Genomic DNA, 24,641 nt, shown 5'->3' with positions numbered 1-24,641 from the left:
TGCGACTGTTTGAGGCTCTTCTGAGCTCTTCTGTGGACCCTCATCTCTTGATTCAGGAGACAAAGACCAGGATGTCCTGTCTGGAGAAAGGTTCTTCTTCACTCCTCTGTGGGTTCCTCATGTTTGTCAGAATGCTGGTTTGAGTGGATCCGTCCTCCTCGTACAGAGGTGCTGATGTTTGAGAAGGTTCAAAAACCTGCAGCTGAAGTCAGAAGAGACCAGTCGGTGACGTGAAGCCTGGACTGCTGATGGCAGGAGGACAGTCGGGGTCAAAGGGCGGACGCAGCGATTGGTCACATGTTTGACCTTCAGTTCTGTGGCCAGATGCTGATGCTGTAATCCACATCTGGCGAACTCTTCATCATAACTGTTCTACATCATCTCCATCTGGAGCAGAATTAAAGCCACACACGCAGATAAAGTCTAGTAAATAATCTACAAAACTACAAAAGCACCATGAAAGGGATTTAAAATAACCTGATGGATGGAGGGATGATGGAGGGATGGAGGGATGATGGAGGGATGATGGATGGATGGAGGGATGATGGAGGGATGGATGATGGATGGATGGATGGATGATGGAAGGATGATGGATGGATGATGGATGGATGGATGGATGATGGATGGTTGGATGGATGATGGAGGGATGGATGATGGATGGATGGAGGGATGCTGGCTGGCTGGCTGCTGGATGGCTGATGGATGGATGGATGGCTGGCTGGAGGGATGCTGGCTGGCTGGCTGGATGGATGATGGAGGGATGGATGGATGGATGATGGAGGGATGATGGATGGATGGCTGGATGGATGGATGGAGGGATGCTGGCTGGCTGGATGGATGATGGAGGGATGCTGGCTGGCTGGCGGGCTGGCTGGCTGGCTGGCTGCTGGCGGGCTGCTGGATGGCTGCTGGCGGGCTGGCTGCTGGCTGCTGGCTGGCTGATGGATGGCTGGCGGGCTGGATGGCTGGATGGCTGGAGGGATGCTGGCTGGCTGGCTGGATGGATGGATGCTGGATGATGGAGGGATGATGGATGGTTGATGGATGGATGGATGGATGGATGATGGATGGATGGATGATGGATGATGGAGGGATGATGCCTGACAGGCGTGTGTGTGTGTATGTGTGTGTGTGTTGTGTGTGTGTGTGTGTGTGTGTGTGTAGCATGTTACAGGATGTCTTTCAATTTCATGTTAGAATTAGAGTGTTTGACCTTTCACACCAATCCATGCACTACCACACACACACACACCACACACACACGCACACACACACCCTTGTACTGGAGCCAGGTGGTGCCATGTGTGTGTGTGTGTGTGTGTGTGTGTGTGTGTGTGTGTGTGTGTGTGTTCTTGTACTTGTTACATACTGAGTACCAAAACAGTCATTCTGTTCCAAGTGGACATTTTGGGCATTTTGGACATATTGTCTGGTCCTCACAATGGCAAAGAAGACCTGGATTGAGACCTGGGTTTAGGACAGGGTCAAAGGTCAGGGTCAGGGCATTAGTTGGGATGGTTAGGGTTGGGGGCTGGGTGCTGTATTATGTCCATGAAAGTCCTCACAAAGATAGAAGTACAAGCGTGTGTGTGTCATGCCACTGGTGTCTCCTTACTTCTGTGGCCTGCTGCTATTTTCAGAGGATCATATGAGCACAAAGACACAGGTACACAATTATCACACACTGTGACCTTCACACACATGCACATGACTGTCTGGCAGACACACAAACCGCACACACACACACACGCACACACACACACACACACAGGGCTGTTTTGTAAACCACACTTAAATGTCAGTCACCTCCCTCCTCTACTCAAGTGTTTAGAAGAAAATTTAAAGTTGCTTTAATTCATGTTTACTCTGCAAGTTGCTGATCTAGTGTGTGTGTGTGTGTGGTGCGTGCGTGCGTGTGCGCGTGTGCGTGTGTGTGTGTGCGTGTGTGCGTGTGTGTGTGTGCGTGTGTGTGTGTATCTTTCCTGGAGCTGGTCTGTTTTGAATTCCTCTCGGCAGCCGTCCTAATAAACTACCAGACTGGAGTTACTTCCTGCTCTGTCGTTCATATTGATTATTGAATATTAGCGTGTAGCTGAAATCAGCTGTGTGTGTTAGGGTCAGAGGTCAGGGTCCATACTGCACCCCGACCTCTGACCCTGACCTCTGACCCCACTGACCCTTCAGCATAACGCAACATAACAATTGCATGTTTCTTGATAAATGAGGGATGTGTTCTGCTCCTGATCTTCTGGTTCGGCCACTCGAGGGTCACCTCACATTTCCATCTCAGCACAACTAATGAAGCCTGTCAGGTGCTTTGATCCCTGCAGAGACATGATCAGCTGACAGGTTTCTGGCTCCTGATTGGCTCGTGGCTGCATGTTTCTCTCTCCTCTCCTCCTTCTCCTCTCCCCTCCTCTCCTCTCCTCTCCTCTCCTCTCCTCTCCTCTCCTCTCCTCTCCCCTCCTCTCCTCTCCTCTCCCCTCCCCTCCTCCCTCTCCTCTCCTCTCCTCTCCTCTTCCCCTCCTCTCCTCTCCTCTCCCCTCCTCTCCTCTCCTCTCCCCTCCTCTCCCCTCCTCTCCTCTCCTCTCCTCTCCTCCTCCCCTCCCCTCCCCTCCTCTCCCCTCCTCTCCTCTCTCTCCTCTCCTCTCCCTCCCCTCCTCTCCTCTCCTCTCCCCTCCTCCCTCTCCTCTCCTCTCCTCTCCTCTCCTCTCCTCTCCTCTCCTCTCCTCTCCCCTCCCCTCCCCTCCCCTCCCCTCCCCTCCCCTCCCCTCCTCTCCTCCCTCTCTCCCTCCCCTCCTCTCCCCTCCCCTCCCCCTCTCCTCTCCCCTCCCCTCCCTCTCTCCTCTCCTCTCCTCTCCTCTCCTCCCTCCCCTCCCCTCCCCTCCTCTCCTCTCCTCTCCTCTCCTCTCCTCTCTCTCCTCTCCTCTCCTCTTCCTCCCCTCCCCTCCCCTCCTCCTCCTCTCTCTCCTCTTCCCCTCCTCTCCTCTCCTCTCCCTCCCTCTCTCCTCTCCTCTCCTCTCCTCTCTGAGTCGGTGCTGCTCAAGGTTTCTTCCTGTTAAATCCTGATTGTTCCAGATGTGGGTCAATAAAGTTGATCAGGCACCCCCCCCCACACACACACACACACATCCCCCCCCCCCCACACACACACATCCCCCACACACACATCACACACACACTCTGACAGAGCACGAACACAAAATGTCACATGTAATATCAGCAGCTGATCAATAACTGTGCTAATAGGAAATTACGACAGGCTACACACACACACACACACACACACCACACACCCACACACACACACATAGATCACTGCTGTGGAACCAGCTGACCTTGAACCACTGATACTCGACCTTGATTCACATGAGGGGGTGGATAAACTGGTGTGTGTGTGTTGTGTGTGTGTGGTGTGTGTGTGTGTGCATGCGTGCTGACAGGTCATTTGTCCACTGAGCACTGAGTGTGTGTGACCTCTGGTATCAGAGATGAACGGCTCATGTATGAAGGAACCTTCTTCCTCTCAGCTCAGCACCATCTCACCCCCCCATTATTTACCCCCATGTTTCCTCTCCTCCTCTTTACCCCTCATCCCTTCATCACTCCTCTTTCATCTGACACGTTTCACTGATTGCTTTTGGTTCCACTCTTTGATTCCTGGTGTGTGTGTGTGTGTGGTGTGTTGTTGTGTGTGTGTGTGTGTGTGTGTGTGTGTGTGTGTGTGTGTGTGTGTGTGTGTCCAATGAGAGACAGCAGCCTGTGGTAAATTAGCATCACCAGCAGTAAACTGTTCCTCTCCTCTCCTCTCCCCTCCCTCCCCTCCCCTCCTCTCCTCTCCTCTCCTCCTCTCCTCTCCTCTCCTCTCCTCTCCTCTCCTCTCCCCTCCCCTCCTCTCCTCCCCTCTCCTCCCCTCTCCTCTCCTCTCCTCTCCTCTCCTCTCCTGTCCTCTTCCTCCCCTCCCCTCCCCTCTCCTCCTCTCCTCCTCCTCCTCCTCCCTCTCCTCTCCTCTCCTCTCCTCTCCTTCCTCTCCTCTCTCTCTCCTCCACCCTCTCCTCTCCTCTCCTCGTCCTCCTCTCCTCTCCTCTCCTCTCCTCTCCTCTCTCCTCTTCCTCTCCTCTCCTCTCTCTCCTCTGCTCCCCTCCTCCCCTCTCCTCTCCTCCTCCCGCCTCTCTCCTCTCCCTCTCCTCTCCTCTCCTCTCCTCCTCCTCTCTCCTGTCTCCTCTCCTCTCCTCTCCTTCTCCGCTCCTCTCCTCTCCTCTCTCTCCTCCTCCTCTCTCCTCTCCTCCCTCCGTCCCTCCCTCTCCTCTCCTCTCCTCTCTCCTCTCCTCTCCTCTCCTCTCCTCTCCTCTCTCTCCTCCCTCCTCTCCCCTCCTCCTCCTCCCCCCTCGTCCCCTCTCCTCTCCTCTCCCCTCTCTCTCCATCTCCACGTGACGTGGGATTATCTCTCGACCAAAATAAAGCTGAGAGAGAGTCTAAGACACGAGAGGGCGTGCGACATGGCAACACAGTGAGAGAGGTAAAGACGGGAAAGTGTCATCAGAGCAAATCTGAGGAATTAAAGTCTGATGATTCATTTGTTTCCAGGTTATGGAAGAAAATATCGTGTTGAAGGCAAGTTCAGCAAAAAGCTTTGAAACAGGATACACACACATACACACATTCACATAGACACACTGCTGTGCCGGTCCCCCCTCCCCCCAACAGGTGAGGGGGAGGAGCTTCTACCTGCTCTGGTTTCAAGGAAGTTTTCAGCATAAATATAAATGACTTCCTGTTTGAAGTCTGCCGGAAAAGCCGACCGGCTCCACCTGTAGAAGAGCCAAAAACACCCACAGCTCAGCATACACCGTGTGTGTGCGTGTGTGTGTGTGTGTGTGAGAGGGTGTGTGTGGAGTGTGTGTGTGTGTGTGTGTGAGAGTGTGTGTGTGAGAGAGAGTGTGTGAGAGGGTGTGGGTGTGTGTGTGTGGTGTGTGTGTGTGTGTGTGTGTGTGAGAGGGTGTGGTGTGTGAGAGGGTGTGTGAGAGGGTGTGTGTGTGTGTGTTGTGTGTGTGTGTGTGCGTGTTTGGAGAGGGTGTGTGTGTGTGAGAGGGTGTGTGAGAGTGGGTGTGTGTGTGTTGTGTGTGTGTGTGTAGAGTGTGGTGTGTGGTGTGTGAGAGGGTGTGTGTGTGTGTGTGTGTGTGTGTGTGTGTGTGTGCAGTCAACTGTAAGCGTTTGAATCTGACTCAGACCAGCGTGTGTGTACTTTGTGTTGGATGTGTGACATTCCTGTCATTGATGTTTCAGTTGGCTGATGTCTGTTCAAGCAACGTCTGCTCTTCAGCCTCAGGATGAAAACACACACACACACACACACACACACACACACACAACACACACACACACACACACACCACACACCACACATCAACAGGTGACCAGCTGGTTATCCCCGACCAGGTTTTACTGGTTTACTGCCGACAGGTTTGGCTGAGGCTGTTTTCACCCTCAGTCTGCAGGACCTCACGACCACTGCAGCCATTAGCTTCGGTGCTAACTGTGCTAGCAGCTGCAGGATTATGTCCATTAACTGTGGTCCACCGAGTTCAGGGGTAGAAAAGAAAGATGGACGGAGGTTTAACTGTGGGGGGGGTGATGGAGGGAGGAGGGAGAGATGGTGGGTGGGCAAAGAGGGATGAAAAGGGACACCAGGAATAGAAGGAAGATGACAGAAACGAAGAAAGTGAGAGAATCAGAAAGAGCAGGAGAGGAGGACGGCGTGAGCGGGGGGGGGGGGTGGAGGGGGCGGAGTCATGTGACAGAGCAGCACGTGTGGTGGCAGAGTCGCTCTCTTCTTCTCTGCCTCCTTCCTTCCACTCAGATACAGGAGGCGTCTCAGCCAATCAGGGCTCAGCTTTCATGTGTCTCCATCAGTCCTCCTCTGCTCCAGTGTCCTCTCCATGACTGTGGAAGTCCCCCCCCTCCTCCCTCCCTCCCCCCCTCCTCCCTCCCTCCCCCCTCCTCCCTCCCCCTCCATGACTGTGGAAGTCTTCCCCCCCTCCTCCCTCCCCCCCTCCCCCCCCCCTCCTCCCTCCCTCCCCCCCTCCTCCCTCCCTCCCCCCCGCCTCCCTCCCTCCCCCTCCATGACTCTCAGTGGATGAAATGTATTGAACCTCCTCCACTCTTTTCTTCTGATGGACCAAACAGAGAACTGAAGATCTATGTGCAAAGACGAGGGGACACTGGACAGATTGAACCCACCGGTCTCACAGCAGAGGGTGACCTCTGACCTCTGACCTCTGACCTGGACTGAGACTGCAGATGAAGAAGATGATGCCAACTCAAAAGAAGGTGCAGGAATCTCTTCAGTCCTCCCGCAGACACACGGAGCTCCACCAGGGAGGCGTCCAGGTCCTTCAGATCCAGCACCACCTTCCTGCTGCAGCACCTGGGAGACGGTGGCCATGGTTCGTCCAGAGGTGATCGGATTACCTGCTGGGTCCGGGGTTGCCACGGCAATGACCTAAAAGCAAACGTCACAAATTTGAATCTACAACCACGAGCTCCAAACATGTGATCACGAACACATGACCTGTCCATGAAGGGTGTGTGTGTGTGTGTGTTGTGTGTGCACGCACATTAAGACATTAACGGCATTGTGACCAGCAGGAAGGAAGAGTGAATTATGGGGTGTCGGAGGGGAACAGTGTGGGTGTGGCTTGTGAGACCTGAGGTCAGACTAGTGTGTCTGGCTCTAATGCTGCCTTCAGGTGGTTTCAGGTGCCACCAGGTGCCTTCAGGTGCCTTCAGGTGCCTTCAGGTGCCACCAGGTGGTTTCAGGTGCCATCAGGTGGTTTCAGGTGCCACCAGGTGCCTTCAGGTGCCTTCAGGTGCCTTCAGGTGCCACCAGGTGCCACCAGGTGCCTTCAGGTGCCTTCAGGTGCCATCAGGTGCCTTCAGGTGCCACCAGGTGCCTTCAGGTGCCTTCAGGTGCCATCAGGTGCCTTCAGGTGCCACCAGGTGCCTTCAGGTGCCTTCAGGTGCCACCAGGTGCCTTCAGGTGCCATCAGGTGCCATCAGGAGGTTTCAGGAGCCTTCAGGGGCCTTCAGGTGCCATCAGGTGCCTTCAGGAGCCTTCAGGTGCCATCAGGAGCCTTCAGGGGCCTTCAGGTGCCTTCAGGGGCCTTCAGGTGCCTTCAGGTGCCATCAGGGGCCTTCAGGGGCCTTCAGGTGCCTTCAGGTGCCATCAGGTGCCTTCAGGTGCCATCAGGGGCATCAGGTGGTTTCAGGAGCCTTCAGGTGCCTTCAGGTGCCATCAGGGGCCATCAGGGGCCTTCAGGTGCCATCAGGAGCCTTCAGGTGCCTTCAGGTGCCATCAGGTGGTTTCAGGTGCCATCAGGTGGTTTCAGGTGCCTTCAGGTGCCTTCAGGTGCCATCAGGTGCCTTCAGGTGCCATCAGGTGCCTTCAGGTGCCATCAGGGGCCTTCAGGTGCCTTCAGGTGCCATCAGGTGCCTTCAGGTGCCATCAGGGGCCTTCAGGGGCCTTCAGGTGCCTTCAGGTGCCATCAGGTGCCTTCAGGGGCCTTTAGGGGCCTTCAGGTGCCTTCAGCACTGCTGTGGCCCACGGCAACCACTCATTTTGTGGATGTGAAATAAAGGAGGGGCTGATATTTGGCTGATATTTTCCCAGCAGAAAGTTCCAGAAATACCAACAGCTGTTGAGAGCAGTTCCTCCGTTACACCTGTGCTTTTAAAACTGTCGTGGTTGTTTAAATTATTATTTTAACAAGAAGTTCCTGATTTGTATGATGTTGATCGTCATGTCTTCCATTAACAACAGCTTAATGCTTATTGTCCAAACCAGTGCCGATCCGCTGGGACGCTCCCAGTATGTGCCCCCATAGCTGCGGTTGCTATGGCGCCCAGCTATCCTGTGGAAATTTGGGTTCCCAGAGGAAAACAGTGGAAGAAGCTGGAAGAGGTGAGAGCTGATTTAATTTCACCTCCTTTTCAGACTTGTACGACACATCTGTGGCACCAGTGTAGCCAGAAACTGGGAGGACGGGGAGGAGCCAGAGGAGCAGAGGTCAAGGTCGGCGCCTGAGTGAGGGCGGGGCTTCAGCTTTATGGGTAAAAGCCTCCATGAGCTGCTGACAGGGGATGAATTAAGACCTGCAGAGTCCTGCTGCAGCCTTTCACCGGATTGGATGAAGCCAGTAATGAGATTCCAGCGTTCCACACTGGCGCTCCACACCAACGTTCCACACCAACGTTCCACACTGGTGCTCCACACTGACGTTCCACACCGACGTTCCACACCAGCGTTCCACACCAACGTTCCACACCGGCGCTCCACACTGACGGTCCAAACCGGCATTCCACACCAACGTTCCACACCAACGTTCCACACCGGCGCTCCACACCGACGTTCCACACCGGCGTTCCACACCAGCGTTCCACACCAACGTTCCACACCGGCGTTCCACACCGGCGCTCATGCTGCCGGGGCTTCGCTGCCTTTGCACTTTGCATTTATGGACCATAAATGCAAAGTGAGTCATTTTTAGGAGCCTGTTGCTAAATATAAACACGGCAGAGGCGCGAACGCTGCAGCGCTCTCGTCCACGGCAGCAAACGCTCAGCGTTCCGACTCCGGCTCCACCAGCACCTTTTCCACAGTCGTCCTGCACCACTCGGTCTTTTCACACTCAAGATCAAATGTTGTTCCTCCTGCTCGGCTGATGTCTGTTGGGGTCGTGAAGAGGTGCTTGGACACGTGTATGGGAATGTTACTGGAATGTGATGCAAGACCAGTGCACCCCCCCTCCAGGGCTGGCCTCAGTGCACCCCCCCAGGGCCGGCCTCAGTGCACCCCCCCCCCTCAGGGCCGCCTCAGTGCACCCCCCCCCCCTCAGGGCGGCCTCAGTGCACCCCCCCCAGGACCGGCCTCAGTTCAGCCTGGGAGCCCCCTCATACTGGAGTGAACTGGGAGCTGCTCGTTGGCTCAAGCTTCCAGTATAAAGGTGAGATGGGAATTCTGACAGTTTCTGATGAAAGAAGGAGCCATGGTTGAGAGAAGCCTGCGAACATGGAAACTGCCCGCCCCCAACCACCCCTGACCCCTGACCCCTGACCCGACCCCTGACCCGACCCCTGTTGGCTTTTGCATGCGCTCTGTGTTCTAAACATTCACGACCAGTGTTGTAAAAATAGAACTGGAGTTGAGAGGACAGTGAGGACACACCTGCATACAGTGCTCACGCCCCCTGCAGGTGAACCACTACAGGTGGGCCACTACAGGTGAACCACTACAGGTGAACCACTACAGGTGGGCCGCTACAGGTGGGCCGCTACAGGTGGGCCGCTACAGGTGAGCCGCTACAGGTGGGCCGCTACAGGTGGGCCGCTACAGGTGGGCCACTACAGGTGGGCCACTACAGGTGGGCCACTACAGGTGAACCACTACAGGTGAGCAGCACAACAGCTGACGTTCCCTCACAACTAAAGCAGCTTCACCTCCCACTTCCTGAACTGGATCTTCACACTGGAGTTCTTTGTCTGTCCTGATCCTGGGGGGAGGTTCCCCACTCTGTGCTGTCTGGATCCCCTGGAAGCTCCTCCCACCAGCAGGTTGAGGAGGAGCAGCTCCAGGTGTTCGCGGAGGCGTGGCGCTGCAGACACGCCCACATCACCAGACGTGTGCTCTGACCTTGATGTTGAACATTATGGGAAGAAAACTTTTCTTTTCAGGCTTCTGTTGAACACCTGAGGTTCCTGAGAACTCAACAGCCCCCTAGTGGCCGACTGCGGTACATACCAATAACGCCAGTCCTTTGATGTGATCTACTGAGGAGATCTACTGAGGGGATCTACTGAGGGGATCTACTGCAGATTAGAAAATGTGGATTTTTCTCCAGAAGCTTTGGCCGTGTGCCGACTGGTTCCACTAGTGTTGCAGCTCAGCGTTTGTTCACCTGTTGTTCCCACTTTTATTCTGAAATTTCTCTTCCTGTTTGATTTGGTTGATCACTTCATGCTCCTTTATGACACAAAATGGAGAGTTTGGGTCGAAACTGAGACTTTGGCGCTGCCGATATGATTTTCTTCACATTTTAGATTTAAAAATAAAGATGTCGAACATAAACTTTAAGTTCAACAGTCAGAGCAAATATAGACGCGCAACATTGCTTTGGGGTCAGCTGTTGGCACAAGTATGACCATCACCTGCCGTAGACAGTTAAAACACACACGCACACACGCACACACACGCACACGCACACGCACACACACACACACACACACACACACACACACACGCTACTTCCTAATTCTGAGTAATTACTCCGGATGTTGATCTAATTACTGATTTTTTTTTACCTGAATTCGTTTGAGTGTAAAACCAAAACCAAAATATCAGGAGACACTTTCAGTGTTGGAATCGTTTCGGATCGTTTCCTGATCATCTAAATCACCAGATTACATTTTAATTGTTCGTCCTTTGGCTGATTTTGGCCCCGCGTGTGTGTTTGTGTGTAAACAGAGGCGCCCCCTGCTGGCGGCTTTCCCCACTGCTCCTCCTCCTCCTCCTATACTCCGCTCTCAGGCTCCCCGGCTCCTCATTCACTAGAAGATGGCGGACTGCGCTTCACTATTAGATGAGGAACTCTCGTCCTTTGTCTTCAATTACCTGACAGAAACCTCCGGCAGCCAGGTAAGAGCCGGGCCTCTGTGGACGCGCGGGACTCCGGGCTCCACACTCGGGCTCGCGTCCGGGCGCGTCGCCGGCAGCGGCGCTCTCTGTGGCCGCTTGATGCCAAACGTTCGCCGGCTCGTCAGCAGCATCTCCCCCTGCACTGAGACCCGGTGTGTCGGGCTGCGCGCGTGCGCGCGCGCGCGGCTACTATGTCTTGACGTCTGGCTTTCACGTGTTTTTAGGGGAAATGTCATCAGCCAGGAGCCGCGAGACAAAGTGGCGGATTAAAGCGCAGAAATGTGCCGCTGCTGGGTCGCGGGCAGCCGCGCGGCGCTGCTCGGCTCGGCTCGGCCCGGCCCGGCCCGGCAGGGTTTAGTTGGTATGCAGAGCGGCGCTCTGGAAAGTTTTGACGCAACCTTGAAGGAAGTTTGAATTTCAGGGCCGGACACGTGGTGTCCCGAACGCGTGGACTTGGCCCGGGGGCCGGGGTGATATAGGGAGCGTTTGATGTTGGTCCAGCCGGTCCAGAACCGCGTTGCTCCAATAAATCTGCGGAGACAAGAGCCGCTTTGAGTGTTTGACGCATTATTAACCTGACGGAACAGTTTGGGTTTTAGCGTGAGTGGGTTCAGCACCAGTGTTCCGAACTGGGTTCTAACCCGAACTGGATCAAAGTTGACCAACTCGCACCGATCGAGTCTGCGACCGGTTCAGAGGCCACCGGGAACCGACTCGGTCAGTCGGATGAGGAAAGTTGATCCGCTGTTTGCGTAATCCCGAAAAGGCGACGGTTACAAAACTGTGCACGCGCGTGTTTTTGCTGATATAACCGCGTCAGGTCCTCGTGCCGCGACTTTTCATAACTGAAATCATGTCTGGGATCGTGTCTGACCTCCTCCGGGTAGTTGGAATGTGACGAGCGGATCATTTTACTGGGATCCTGCTCGATTCCAGCTCCACTGTCGGAACCGGCTCGGTTGATAATCTGCCCGTAATCTGCTGCCGAGGTGCCCGCGGAGGGCGGCGCGGGGCCGAGGTGCCCGCGGAGGGCGGCGCGGGGCCGAGGTGCCCGCGGAGGGCGGCGCGGGGCCGAGGTGCCCGCGGGGGGCGGCGCGGGGCCCGTCCGCCCCCCGCCGAGCTGCGGCTCCGCGTTGCAGCATGAATCCGTGTTTCTGCACAAATGACAGATTCCGGCAGGAATAAAACCATCAGCCGCTGCGGCGCGGCGCCTTTACGTGGCTGCGCACGGGCACGCGCAGCAACGCAGCGACATGTTTTGGGTTATTAGGATTTAGTCCAAGTGCAGATGAGAAGTTTAATCTCGCTTTTCTTGCGTGTGTTTGTGGATTCTAAAAACAGACGCGCGTCACATGAAACACGCGGTTTGATTGGAGGAGCTCGAAGATTCTGCATCACATTGTGCGTGTATGTGCGTGCGTGTATGCAGACACACGCACTCTCGGAGGTAACCGGGCGCATCTGTGCTGCTGCTTCATGCTGCAAAGTTGTTGAGGTCAAAGAGGCGGAAGTAAGAACGAGAAAGCTTCTATCAGCATTAATCTTGCATCTCTGTGGAGTCTGATAATGTTATCTAGGGTACAAGTGCAGCATTGATGTTAATATTTACTCAGATGTTTGTTGGTGCCCCCCCCCCCCCCCCCCGCCCCCCCCTGTCAGTGCGTGTCTTGCTGCTCGCCCCTGCCGGCTGGTTATTGTAATACTACTCTGTCCTCGTGACTGGAGTTACAGAACAAGCCTGCTGCAGTCATGTGAGTAGTAGTGGAGGGAGGGAGGGGGGGGAGGGAGAGGGAGGCGTTCTCCCTGACGTAGATGGATGACAGCGCTTCCTCCCCCTCCTTCACCATGTGACTATCCCCTCCCTCCCTCTCATAACTGTCCTGATCTAAAGGTTCACCAGCCTACTGTAGTTTCTGCTGTTGGAAGCTTTTACACACGCACACGCACGCACACACACACACACACACACACACACACAGCCTGTGACCAGATGAGGTTGTGCCGGCCGAGCGGCTGCAGGTCGGCTCATCCATGATAAGCTGATGGATTTGAGTTGATGCTGGTGGGTCGAGGCCCGGCCAGAAACAGCAGAATCTCGACCACATGCTAACCCATCACAGCACTTCTGGTTAGCATGAGCTCCATGTTGCTGCAGTCGTGTGTTGTCCAATCAGCGGCTGACTTTCTGACCCCGCCCCCACCGTAGTGGATTCTGTGTTTAATCAGAAGATTCCTGCCGGTTTGTTATTTTTTGAGCTGTTTGTAGGAGATCAAACGTCAGATTGGTGTCAGATTTTTGGAAGTTTCGGTGAAGCTGAAATGCTAAATGAAGCAGCGCGGCAGCCATTGATTAACACGTTAAACCTGGTTTAACCCAAGCAAACCTCCTGCTGGACTCCTCTCTGAGGCCGGCGTTCAGAGTGGGGCTGGATCCATCAAGAGGATTGACTGAGGAAGATCAGCGAGACTTAGCGTCAGTCACCACACATCCTGTTCCAACTGGGAGCCGCCGGCCACAGGGCGCACGCTAGTAAAACATTAGCCGGCACTCGTCACTTATTCCTGTCTGTGTTAAACTTTGACAGCTGTGCAGCCTTGAAAGAAAGTTGCATGCAAATGAGAAGCCACGTGTGAAGCCGTCCCCTGAGAGCAAGAAGCTCTGAGACCAAAATATTCTAATTCTGTGCTGTCAGATCACATGTGAGCGTCTTTAAAGCTCCAGCAGGTCTGCAGGTCAACTCCAGTAAAAATAGCTGCACTAGTTTCCTCCCAGGCTGCCTGGAAGCTTCATGTGCATCCGCGCTCTTCTGCTCCGCTGGGCGACAACAGCAGGAGCAGAAATCCTGGCGTTCTCGTGAAATTGATAAATGCGTCTATTTAAGGTCACGGCGCCGCCGAACCACCGAGCAAGAGATGTGGAGTGTGTTGTGATTACATCAGGTTTTCATTGATTCTCCCAGAACTGATCAAAGAGACCAAAGACCGTGCGTGTGTGTGTGTGTGTGTGTGTGTGTGTGTGTGTGCGTGTGTGCGTGTGTGCGTGTGTGCGTGTGTGTGCGTGCGTGCGTGTGTGTGTGTGCGTGCGGGCACTTGGCTCCGTTTACTATTTTTACATTGATAGATTTATTCTAAGTGCATCCTGAGACAGATGAGATCTTTGTGTTTCTGATACAGTTGTGATGTGCAGAGATGCAGGTGCTCAGCTGGTCTGTCTGTGCTGAACACACACACACACACACACACACACACACACACACCAATATTAATGGGCAGTGTGGGAATGCTTTCAGTACTCAAATCCACATCTTATTTTTATCTCACTTTTTTCAAATAATGGAGCCTAAATGAGGAAAGGTAGTGGGCCAGAAGCAGAGCCCAGGGGGAGCCCAGAGGTCAGGGGAGGAGCCAACGGTCCTCATAAGAACTGGGAAAACCTGAATGACCTTAGACTCTGTTGGCGAGTTGGGCTTTTTCATCCTTATCTGCCTTTGCAGAGTGGTTGATAAGTGATTAACCATGAATTAATTATTAATTACCTGATTAAATATGCATTCCTGGCGTGGGGGGGGTGGAGATCGATCTCCAGTGCTTGAACATATTTAATCAGGTCAGAGGTCAGGAGGTGGGGTGGGGGGTGTGTGGGAATATGGCCGCTTCCTCTCAGCCCCTCTGAGGGTCATCAGATCCTCCCCCCAAGGTTGTTGGGTCGATGTGCGCTTTGTTTGTCTGAAACATGAACTGCATGTGTGTCACGTGTTAGCCAAAGTTAGCTCAGGCAACTGGGGGGCTCTCAATAATTAATTGCAGGGTGATCGGTCAGCTGCTCAGCGGAACCCGAGGAACCGCAGGAGCCCGGTGAACCGTGCTGCCGCTCATTATTTACCTTCAAAAGTGGTCTGATTGTTGCCTCTTCACACATTTGCTGACGTTGAACCTGCTTATTCAGCATTAATGACCAGCTGAGAATCCCAGAGCCTCATCTGACCCATCAGAGAAGAAGCAGGTCTTCCTGGATGGGGGGCTGCTGCAGAGACTACTCACCCCCCCTCTCCCTCTGCCCCCCTCCCTCCTCTCTACTGAACTCATATTTGGAGGACACAGGTGTTTCCAGCTCTTTTTTAGAGCACAATCTCATATTTAAGCTTCTTAGATCTTTAAAGTTGGATTTGCGACACTGAAACTCATCTTTTCTTCTGCTGCTCATGTTTATGAAGGCTTTTGCTATATTAAGTATGTCGTAGTTTGTAGTTTGTGGATTTTGCTTCAAAGTACTTAGAGTTTGTGTATGATGCCTTTGCAAACCAGCAGGATGAAAACACTTATTTGTTACACTTTTGTTAGACACACTTAACAACACCAATAATTTATTCAGTATTTATGCCAGTTATATGAGCTCTGTCTCAGGTTTCAGTCTACACCAACATGCTTGATAGTGGACAGGGCCCAAGCAGCTGTACGAGTAGCACAGACATGTTTGAAGACATTTATCAGGACCGTGGTGGGCCAGAACCAGTTTGATCCATTCGTGCAGCAGGTGGTGCCAAGGAAACCTGCTGTAACCTGGTGTAAACCTGCTGTAACCTGGTCTAAACCTGCTGTAAACCCGGTGTAAACCTGCTGTAACCTGGCGTAAACCCGGTGTAAACCTGCTGTAACCTGGTGTAATCTGGTGTAACCTGGTGTAACCTGCTGTAACCTGGTGTAACCTGCTGTAACCTGGTGTAAACTTGGTGTAAACCTGCAGTAAACTGGTCTAAACCTGTTGTAAAACTGCTGTAACCTGGCGTAAACCTGGTGTAACCTGGTGTAACCTGGTGTAACCTGGCTTCCACTAATTATTCAAGCACATGTGCTGACGCGGGTGTGTAGATTCATGCTAGCTGTCCTCAGATAACCTTTGATTGATACAGTATTTGCATTCATCACAGGCATCTTGTTGCCACAAGGAACTCAGCAGCTCTGAGCTGTTTCTGGTCTGATCATGTTGACGACAGCTCAGTGTCTCAGAGTGATGGATGGATGATGGATGGATGCAGGATGGATGATGCAGGATGGATGATGCAGGATGGATGCAGGATGGATGATGCAGGATGGATGGATGCAGGATGGATGGATGCAGGATGGATGGATGCAGGATGGATGGATGCAGGTGCACGCTGATCTTCTCAGCTCTGTGACAGTGCTGATAAAGAAGGTCTGAAGGTTTCCAGGACGACGGTGGCTGACGTCTGTGTTTTCAGTGTTTGATGCTGTTGCTGCTCCTCACACACCTGTGTTGCTCCTCACACACCTGTGCTGCTCCTCACACACCTGTGCTGCTCCTCACACACACCTGTTGCTGCTCCTCACACACCTGTGCTGCTCCTCACACAACCCGTGCTGCTCCTCACACACCTGTGCTGCTCCTCACACACCCGTGCTGCTCCTCACACACCTGTGCTGCTCCTCACACACCTGTGCTGCTCCTCACACACCTTGTTGCTCCTCACACACCTGTGCTTGCTCCTCACACACCCTGCTGCTCCTCACACACCTGTGCTGCTCCTCACACACCCGTGCTGCTCCTCACACACCTGTGCTGCTCCTCACACACCCGTGCTGCTCCTCACACACCTGTGCTGCTCCTCACACACCGTGTTGCTCCTCACACACCTGTGCTGCTCTCACACACCTGTTGCTGCTCCTCACACACCTGTGCTGCTCCTCACACACCCGTGCTGCTCCTCACACACACCTGTGCTGCTCCTCACACACCCGTGCTGCTCCTCACACACCTGTGTTGCTCCTCACACACCTGTTTTGCTCCTCACACACCCGTGCTGCTCCTCACACACCCGTGTTGCTCCTCACACACCCGTGTTGCTCCTCACACACCCGTGTTGCTCCTCACACACCTGTGCTGCTCCTCACACACCCGTGCTGCTCCTCACACACCTGTGCTGCTCCTCACACACACCCGTGCTGCTCCTCACACCACCTGTGCTGCTCCTCACACACCGTGCTGCTCCTCACACACACCTGTGCTGCTCCTCACACACCTGTGCTGCTCCTCACACACCTGTGTTGGATGGATGCTGCTGATGCTGTTGATGAGCACTCACACACAAGCCTGGCTGACACACACATACACATCTATCTACACATACACAGGCCATCCCATAATCCAGCCGGATTATGGGATTACATGGTGCATTCAAGGTTCGTGGGTAATCTACAGCATCGCCGCTCAGTTCGCCCTGCCCACACCTGGGGGGGGGGGGCACCGATACTGGTGCCACTGGGAACAACTACTGCTGTAGTTAAAACATCACATTGGTCTATTGTAGAGTGTGTGTGTGTGGTGTGGTGTGTGTGTGTGTGTGTGTGTGTGTGTGGTGTGTGTGTGTGTGTGTGAGAGACGTGGGTTGAAACCTAAAAAGCAGGTTTGGACGTGCAGGTGGGAGAGGCCATCAGTGTTCTTTTAGATGCATACTCTTTCACACACAAACACACCCCCCGCACACACACACGCACACACACACACACGCGCACACACACACACACACACGCCTTTGAAATGTTAATATGCAGTATGTTCTGATCTTGGTCATTTTCTGCTGTCACTCATCCCTCAGCATGTTCTGATTCGTTCTACCTCATTTTATATCCAGTCATGACCCCCCCCCCCCCCACACACACACACACACACACACACACACACACACACACACACACACACACACAACACACACACACACACACACACACACCACACACACACACACCCCTCTCTTTCTCTCTCACGTGCTCACTCATTGACCTACTTCCCAAAGGCTGCTCGCGTGACCACATCGCTCAGTCGTACTGTGACTTTGGTGCAGGGAAAACAAGCACACACACACACACACACACACACTCACACACGCACACACACACACACACCACCACACACACACCACACACACACACACACACACACCACACACACACACACACACACCACACACACACACACACACAGTTTGTGAGGACTAAGCAGTTTTCTGAGTTCACATTCAGCTCAGCTCTCAGTTGCAGCTGGGCCAGAACATGGGCAGCAGCTGAAGGTTCTGCAGGCTGACCTGTTGACCCCCGACGTGCAAACACACATGTCCACACACACACAGGCAGGAAATGTGGTTGACCTCTGACCCAGAAGGTGATACTGTATGTGTGGCGTGTATTTCAGAAGGTCCTGTCTTACCTATGGTCACATGACCTCTGACAGGTGTGTCCTCCATCGGTGGGACCTGCTGCAACATGTCGGCCTGCAGATGGAACCAGCAGCTTGGAGAACCTGAGTGTCAGTGAGAGAGAACCGACTGGACCTCTGAAGAAGGTGGCGGGAGGTTCTGTTCAGCGCTGACGGGGGTTCTGTTCAGCGCTGACGGGGGTTCTGTTCAGCGCTGACGGGAGGTTCTGTTCAGCGCTGACGGGGGTTCTCTGCTCAGCGCTGACGGGAGGTTCTGCTCAGCGCTGACGGAGGTTCTGTTCAGCGCTGACGGGGGTTCTGCTCAGCGCTGACGGGAGGTTCTGTTCAGCGCTGACGGGGGTTCTGTTCAGCGCTGACGGGGGTTCTGTTCAGCGCTGACGGAGGTTCTGTTCAGCGCTGACGGAGGTTCCGTTCAGCACTGACGGGGGTTCTGTGTGTTCTGCATGTTCTCCACTCTGGTTCTTCTCCATGCTGAGCTGGGTGTGTTGTTGATCAGAGGAATGTCACAGTTATGAGGCAACAAATTCCTTGGTGTGTGTCTGAACCTGTGCGTGCGTGTGTGTGTGTGTGTGTGGGGGGGTTGTGTAAGCTGGGTGTAATGTGTGTTTATGGTTTTCTTATTGTCATCTAGATATTTGGGTGTGTATGAGTGTCTCACCTGTCAGTGCTGACGGTGTAGAACCACGATCCTGACTTGCTCCTGGTTCACCCTGATGGACACAAAGCAGGACGTTCCCTGGTGATCCCACCTGGGGAGGAGCGTCCGCTCGGTTACCTGGAGACGCCTCAGGTGACCTGAGCAGAAGATGGAAAATACAGCTGTAAGATGACTAAACAGTGAGGAAGAAGATTAGTGTGTGTGTGTGTGTGTGTGTGTGCACGCTACAGCTGCCCCATCAGATGATCTGCTTTTTTCTACATCACTCACACACACACACACACACACACACACACACACACACACACACACGCACACGCATGGAGAATAAAGTGCTGTGCAAGTGTGTGTTTGGTTCCTCACACACGTCTCAGATGAAACAGCCTCTGAGGTTTGTGGGTGTTTGACGAGTGTGAAGTGTGTGTAGGACGTCTGTTGTGTGTGTGTGTCACCCTCCCTCCCTCCCTCATCCCTCCCTCCCTCCCTCATCCATCCCTCCATCCCTCCCTCCCTCCATCCCTCCCTCCCTCCCTCCCTCATCCCTTGCTCCCTCCCTCCCTCCCTCCCACCCTCATCCCTCCCTCCCTCCCTCCCTCCCTCCTCCCTCCCTCCCTCCTCCCTCCCTCCCTTCCTCCATCCATCCATCCCTCCCTCCCTCATCCCTCCATCCCTCCCTCTCTCCCTTCCTCCCTCCCTCCCTCCCTCCCTCATCCCTCCATCCCTCCCTCCCTCCCTCCCTCCCTCCATCCTTGGTCTAGTTCCATATGAGAGGAAACCAGCAGAACTGTCTCCCGTCACTCATCAGAACCTTCAGAAGGTTCTGCAGGAGCACACTTGATCTGTCTCCATGAAATCTGGTTGAAGACGATTGGTGGAGATTAGGATTATTCTGGATTATTTCACCGTCATCGCTGTGGCGTCGTTAAAAAGCTGCAGCGATCCTGCAGCTCTGTGGAGGATGGAGCGGGACCAGAGGCGTCAGACCCACCGTGGGTCACTTCTGTTTGCTTCAGCTGCTTTGTCTCCAGCACTAATGAACCAGCTCAAGGTTGTTTCAAGGACAAGATCTCACTCACACACACACACCCACACACACACACACACACGCACACGCATGGAGAATAAAGTGCTGTGCAAGTGTGTGTTTGGTTCCTCACACACGTCTCAGATGAAACAGCCTCTGAGGTTTGTGGGTGTTTGACAAGTGTGAAGTGTGTGTAGGACGTCTGTTGTGTGTGTGTCACCCTCCCTCCCTCCCTCATCCCTCCCTCCCTCCCTCTCTCATCCCTCCATCCCTCCCTCCCTCATCCCTCCCTCCCTCCCTCCCTCATCCCTTGCTCCCTCCCTCCCTCCCACCCTCATCCCTCCCTCCCTCCCTCCCTTCCTCCATCCCTCCCTCCCTCCCTCCCTCCCTCCCTCCCTTCCTCCATCCATCCATCCCTCCCTCCCTCATCCCTCCATCCCTCCCTCTCTCCCTTCCTCCCTCCCTCCCTCCCTCATCCATCCCTCCATCCCTCCCTCCCTCCCTCCATCCTTGGTCTAGTTCCATATGAGAGGAAACCAGCAGAACTGTCTCCCGTCACTCATCAGAACCTTCAGAAGGTTCTGCAGGAGCACACTTGATCTGTCTCCATGAAATCTGGTTGAAGACGATTGGTGGAGATTAGGATTATTCTGGATTATTTCACCGTCATCGCTGTGGCGTCGTTAAAAAGCTGCAGCGATCCTGCAGCTCTGTGGAGGATGGAGCGGGACCAGAGGCGTCAGACCCACCGTGGGTCACTTCTGTTTGCTTCAGCTGCTTTGTCTCCAGCACTAATGAACCAGCTCAAGGTTGTTTCAAGGACAAGATCTCACTCACACACACACACCACACACACACACAACACACACACACACACACACGCGGTCAGGAGAGAGAGTCCATCATGCCTGTGTCACACTGCGGTCCTCACAAAGCTGCCTAACCGTGACCCGGGTGGCTCCAGCCACCTCGCGGTTGATGGACCAGGTTAACTAATGATACCGACTAAATCCAACAGCTTCATGGCGTGCTTGGCAGGGGGCGGGGCTTAGGTGAGGCCCGCACCTTCATCTCAAATCATCTGCAGAAACATTCAGCATGTGTGAAGAAAGAGGCTCCACCAATACCGAGAACATCAGCGATGTTTCAGCGCCCAGATTAATAGCATCCATTCCAATTAAAGCTTGTGAGGACTTTTAGCTTTGAGCTGCTCTTTGATGTTGCCTATCAGGCACATCAAAGACAAGGAAGTGGAAATCCACACCGGACCTTTCAAAATAAGAGTTACAAAAATCAGAGAATAGAACACGGACGTTAGTCGTGACGTTTACCGTTTATATGGCTGGAATCTCTGGTTCTGCTTCAACGACACTTTTCTTCAAACAAATATCTTCCTCCTCAAATCCCCTGCAGGGGAATCAGACCACCAACCCCTTCTGTGTGTGTGTGTGTGTGTGTGTGTGTGTGTGTGTGTGTGTGTGTGGTGTGTGTGTGTGTGTGTGTTGTGTGTGTGTGTGCGTGTGTCAAAATTTGAGTCGGATAAGCCGCACTGAAATCAGAAAGAATAGGAGAAGATATCAAGAGTAAATGGAAGAGTAGCAAACAAAAACAGGCAGCTGGTGGAGAGAGGGATTAAATGAAAAGTGAAAAGAGAGAGAGCAGAAAAGAGGTCAGGTGGTGCAGAGTCACGCAGCAGAGGGACGAGCACGAAGCACCGCAGACATGCAAACGAGGAGGTAAACGACAGGAGGGGTGTTGTGTTCAGGGTCTGAAGCCTCGAGCCGCTTCCTGTGTACTCACACGCACGCACACACACTCACACTCACACACTCACACACGCACACACACACATTCTTCAGAAGCAGGTTCATTTTATGCAGAACTGTTATTATGAGATAAACCAGGAGGTCAAAGTTTTCAGTTCAAAGTCTTTGTCTCTCTGCCTTTGTTTGGCTCTCTCTCTTTTCTACCTAATATGGTCGTGCTGCTGCAGGAGCTCCTCTGTCCTATGAACTTCAGCCTAGCAACACACACACCACACACACACACACACACACACACACACGCACTCATTGGCATTTAAATGTGTAACTCCTCTTCCTCTCCTGATACATTGTGTGAGTTCGAATTGGTGTGACTGGTTGGACTGGTCTAATTCTGTGTGTGTTAAGCCAATAAGCCGTGGTTATCTGCTCACATTTGCCTAAGCAGCCTAACGTCTGGGCCTGCGGGAGGAACTAGCCTGAGTGTTGATCTGCTGCTGGGTTTTTCCCGAATTGCTAAACTTTCCTCGTCTGCTGCAGTTAAAGTCACAGGACTGACTCTCACCCAAAGCCCGAACCCTGCAGAGCAGCTGGAGACCTGTCCGCTGTCCCCAGGACCGTCAGACCCTCGTCGTTGACCTGCACGTTGAAGTAGAACGGGACACTGAGCGCCCCCTGCTGGCCAGTCCTGAAGGGGACCGATTCAGCCGCAGATTTATATACGGTTCATCTATGTTTCTAGATGTTGTGTGTGTGTGTGTGTGTGTGTGTGCGTGCGTGTGTGTGTGCGTGTGTGTGTGCGTGTGTGTGTGTGTGTGTCCAGATCTGCTGCAGAATGAGCATTGAGTGACGCAGATGTAGGCACGGGTATTAAACTGCACGGCCTCGTGCACGGCCGCGTGCACGGCTGCAGCTGACTCAGACAGTTCTACTCTGAGGGTCAGAAGGTTTCTGCCACATGCGTGTGTTTCTGATCATACGTGTGTTTGTGCACGTGGAGCGTGTGCTAGAGGAGAGTGTGCACAGGTGAGGAAACTGGGACAAAGTTTTGGAAGTAAATTCTCGGCTGCAGCAGCTGGTTGGTTGTTTGGACTCGACCCCAGAACTCAAAGTCCACGTGGACACACACGACCGGCTCTGATTCCTGCTGGTGGAAGCTCGGCGCTCGTTTTTACCTCAACGATGTTTTATTTTCACACCATCTGCTTCCTTTCCCATCAGGGCATCGCTCCCTGGTATCATATTAGCTCCGCGGTTCTGACGGGGGTCTGACTTGTCTATCTGGGCCAGGCAGCATGTTCCAAACCCTGGGGAAGAGAGACACTTTCTTAGCCACCAGAGGTTTGAGATGAGCGATGGAAAACACACGTTGGGCACCTGACTGGAAGCATCAGCACCTCCAGAAATGGAGGTTTGGATCGGAACCATCACCAAACTCCACAGTCTAAAACAAATAAGCTGTGATTGACGGATCAGGCTGATGCTGGTCCCAGGACCATCACTGCTGCTGCTCCTCTAATCACAGGACACCTGTGGAGCTCCAGACGTTCAGCAGAACAACCGAAGCCTGAAGATGGAAGAGTAACACGCACGAACGAGGGACGGAGGTGCCGTCGAGGCTCAGCTGTGACTCTCTGGGGTCGTTTCTATTTGACGGTCAGATAATCATGATGAAACATTCCTTCGCTCCTCCGTTGGCCTTGGAAGCCGTGGAAGATGTTGGAGATTAACAGCTGCTCCTGTGGTTGACAGAAGCCGGAGGTCGTTTCATTCCCAGATCAATGATCCTCTGACGTGTTTCTGATCCACTCACCTGTACTGCAGGGTGGCGGTGGGGGGGGGGGGGAGGGGCCCAGGATAATCCCTCTCTTTATACTGCATAGCAGCACATGCTGCATCCACCGTGCCTGTCTGACCTTCAGGTCTGGAGCTGAGCGACCTTCATGACTGCTGCATATCAGCAGGAGGAGGCAGGAGAGGAGAAGACTGATGGGGGGGGGGGGCAGGGGAGGTGGGGGGGCAGGGGGGAGAAGACTGATGGGGGGGCAGGGGGGAGAAGACTGATGGGGGGGGGGGGCAGGGGAGGTAGGGGGGCAGGGGGGAGAAGCATCAGAGGTGCAAAGAGGACTGAAATGTGTGTCAATCACAGCTGTAGTCTGAAAATCCACCTCAGAACGAAGACGATGGGCTAAAAGCTGCTGTAGACGGTGGAGCGGGACAATGGGGGAGCGAGAGGACGCTGGAGGAGAAAGAGAGCGAGAGGAAAAGCACAGGATGGAGAGAAGGAGAGAAGCAACAGGGAGAAAAGAGAAGTGGAAGTCGGAGCCTGCGTGGCTGCATTCAAATGCAAAGGGAGCTCACATTGTTGGAGCAGTTGGCCTCAGAAACTCGGCCCCTCGCTGTCACGTGGCCCCAGGAGGTGTTTTCACAGATGAGTGTGTAATGGAGAGGAGCTGTGGGACCACACACACACACACACACACACCACACACACACACACACACACACACACACACACACACACCACACACACACTCCTCATCCTCTCCCTCCCCACCCTGGTGCTCCCAGCGAGAGGATTCACAGATCTGAATGAGAGATCATTAATAGTGTTGGAGTGTGTGCGTGTGTGTGCGTGTGTGTGCGTGTGTGTGCGTGTGTGTGTGTGTGTGTGTGCGTGTGTGTGTGACATGAATGCTGAGCGTCTCCAAGGAGATGCAGCAGGCGAGTGAAGCAGCAGTGGAGCTTTAGCGTCTCCGTGCCTGCTGGTGTTAATGTCAAGCCTTTACCTGCTTGTTTGTTGCCTAGCAACCCATTTTGGGCTGACGTGGGCTGACCGGAGGTGGGTCAGGTGTGTGAGACGGGATGTGTCTGGGCCCGGCACTCCTGCGGTTCCGTTTCCTGCGGTTCCGACCTGACTGTTTGACTTTGTGATGATGGAGCTTAATTACGAGCTGGACAGTCGACGTTTCTGCTTCTGCTGTGTAAAATCCTGGAGTCAAACATTTGTGGTGTGACGGAGGTTTGTGTTGGCGTCCATCCAGCAGAATTCCAGCAGAATTCCAGCAGAATTCCAGGTGAATTCCTGTGTGACGGAGCCGCTGAGGTCCGCGTGGCACCATGCTCAGGGCCTCCAGGTGGGTGTATCACATGACCCATGGCATTGATCTGCTCTCTTCATGGATCATCCAACTCCTCCATCCAGAAACTCCTCACACCCAACTGAGCTCCGTCTCAGGGGGCTTCAGGGTCCAGTTCTGACCCGAGACCTGAAT

General features: G+C 53.8%; 1 protein-coding gene and 1 long non-coding RNA gene across 3 annotated transcripts in view; one reads left to right on the top strand and one right to left on the bottom strand.

The window, feature by feature from the left end:
* The first annotated feature begins 10,414 nt into the window (after nucleotides 1-10,414).
* The window catches only part of ppargc1b (peroxisome proliferator-activated receptor gamma, coactivator 1 beta), a 39,130-nt gene continuing 24,903 nt past the window's right edge, over nucleotides 10,415-24,641 (top strand). The window contains 1 exon segment of the mRNA XM_057043475.1: nucleotides 10,415-10,690. Within this exon segment, the coding sequence (XP_056899455.1) occupies nucleotides 10,610-10,690 (81 nt within the window). The 5' untranslated portion in view covers nucleotides 10,415-10,609.
* On the bottom strand, nucleotides 15,029-16,189 carry LOC130531513 (uncharacterized). Of its 2 annotated transcripts, XR_008952117.1 has the most exons (4): nucleotides 16,065-16,189; nucleotides 15,407-15,960; nucleotides 15,315-15,356; nucleotides 15,029-15,250 (listed from the first exon to the last, which is right to left on the bottom strand). It is a non-coding gene; the product is annotated as an uncharacterized LOC130531513 (long non-coding RNA). The 2 variants fall into 2 exon arrangements; XR_008952116.1 differs by lacking the exon at nucleotides 16,065-16,189 and having other exon boundaries at nucleotides 15,407-16,045.

This window comes from Takifugu flavidus, chromosome 9, assembly GCF_003711565.1.
Source record: "Takifugu flavidus isolate HTHZ2018 chromosome 9, ASM371156v2, whole genome shotgun sequence".
Classification (NCBI taxonomy): Eukaryota; Metazoa; Chordata; class Actinopteri; order Tetraodontiformes; family Tetraodontidae; genus Takifugu; species Takifugu flavidus.
This window is presented reverse-complemented; position numbering and strand designations above follow the sequence as displayed.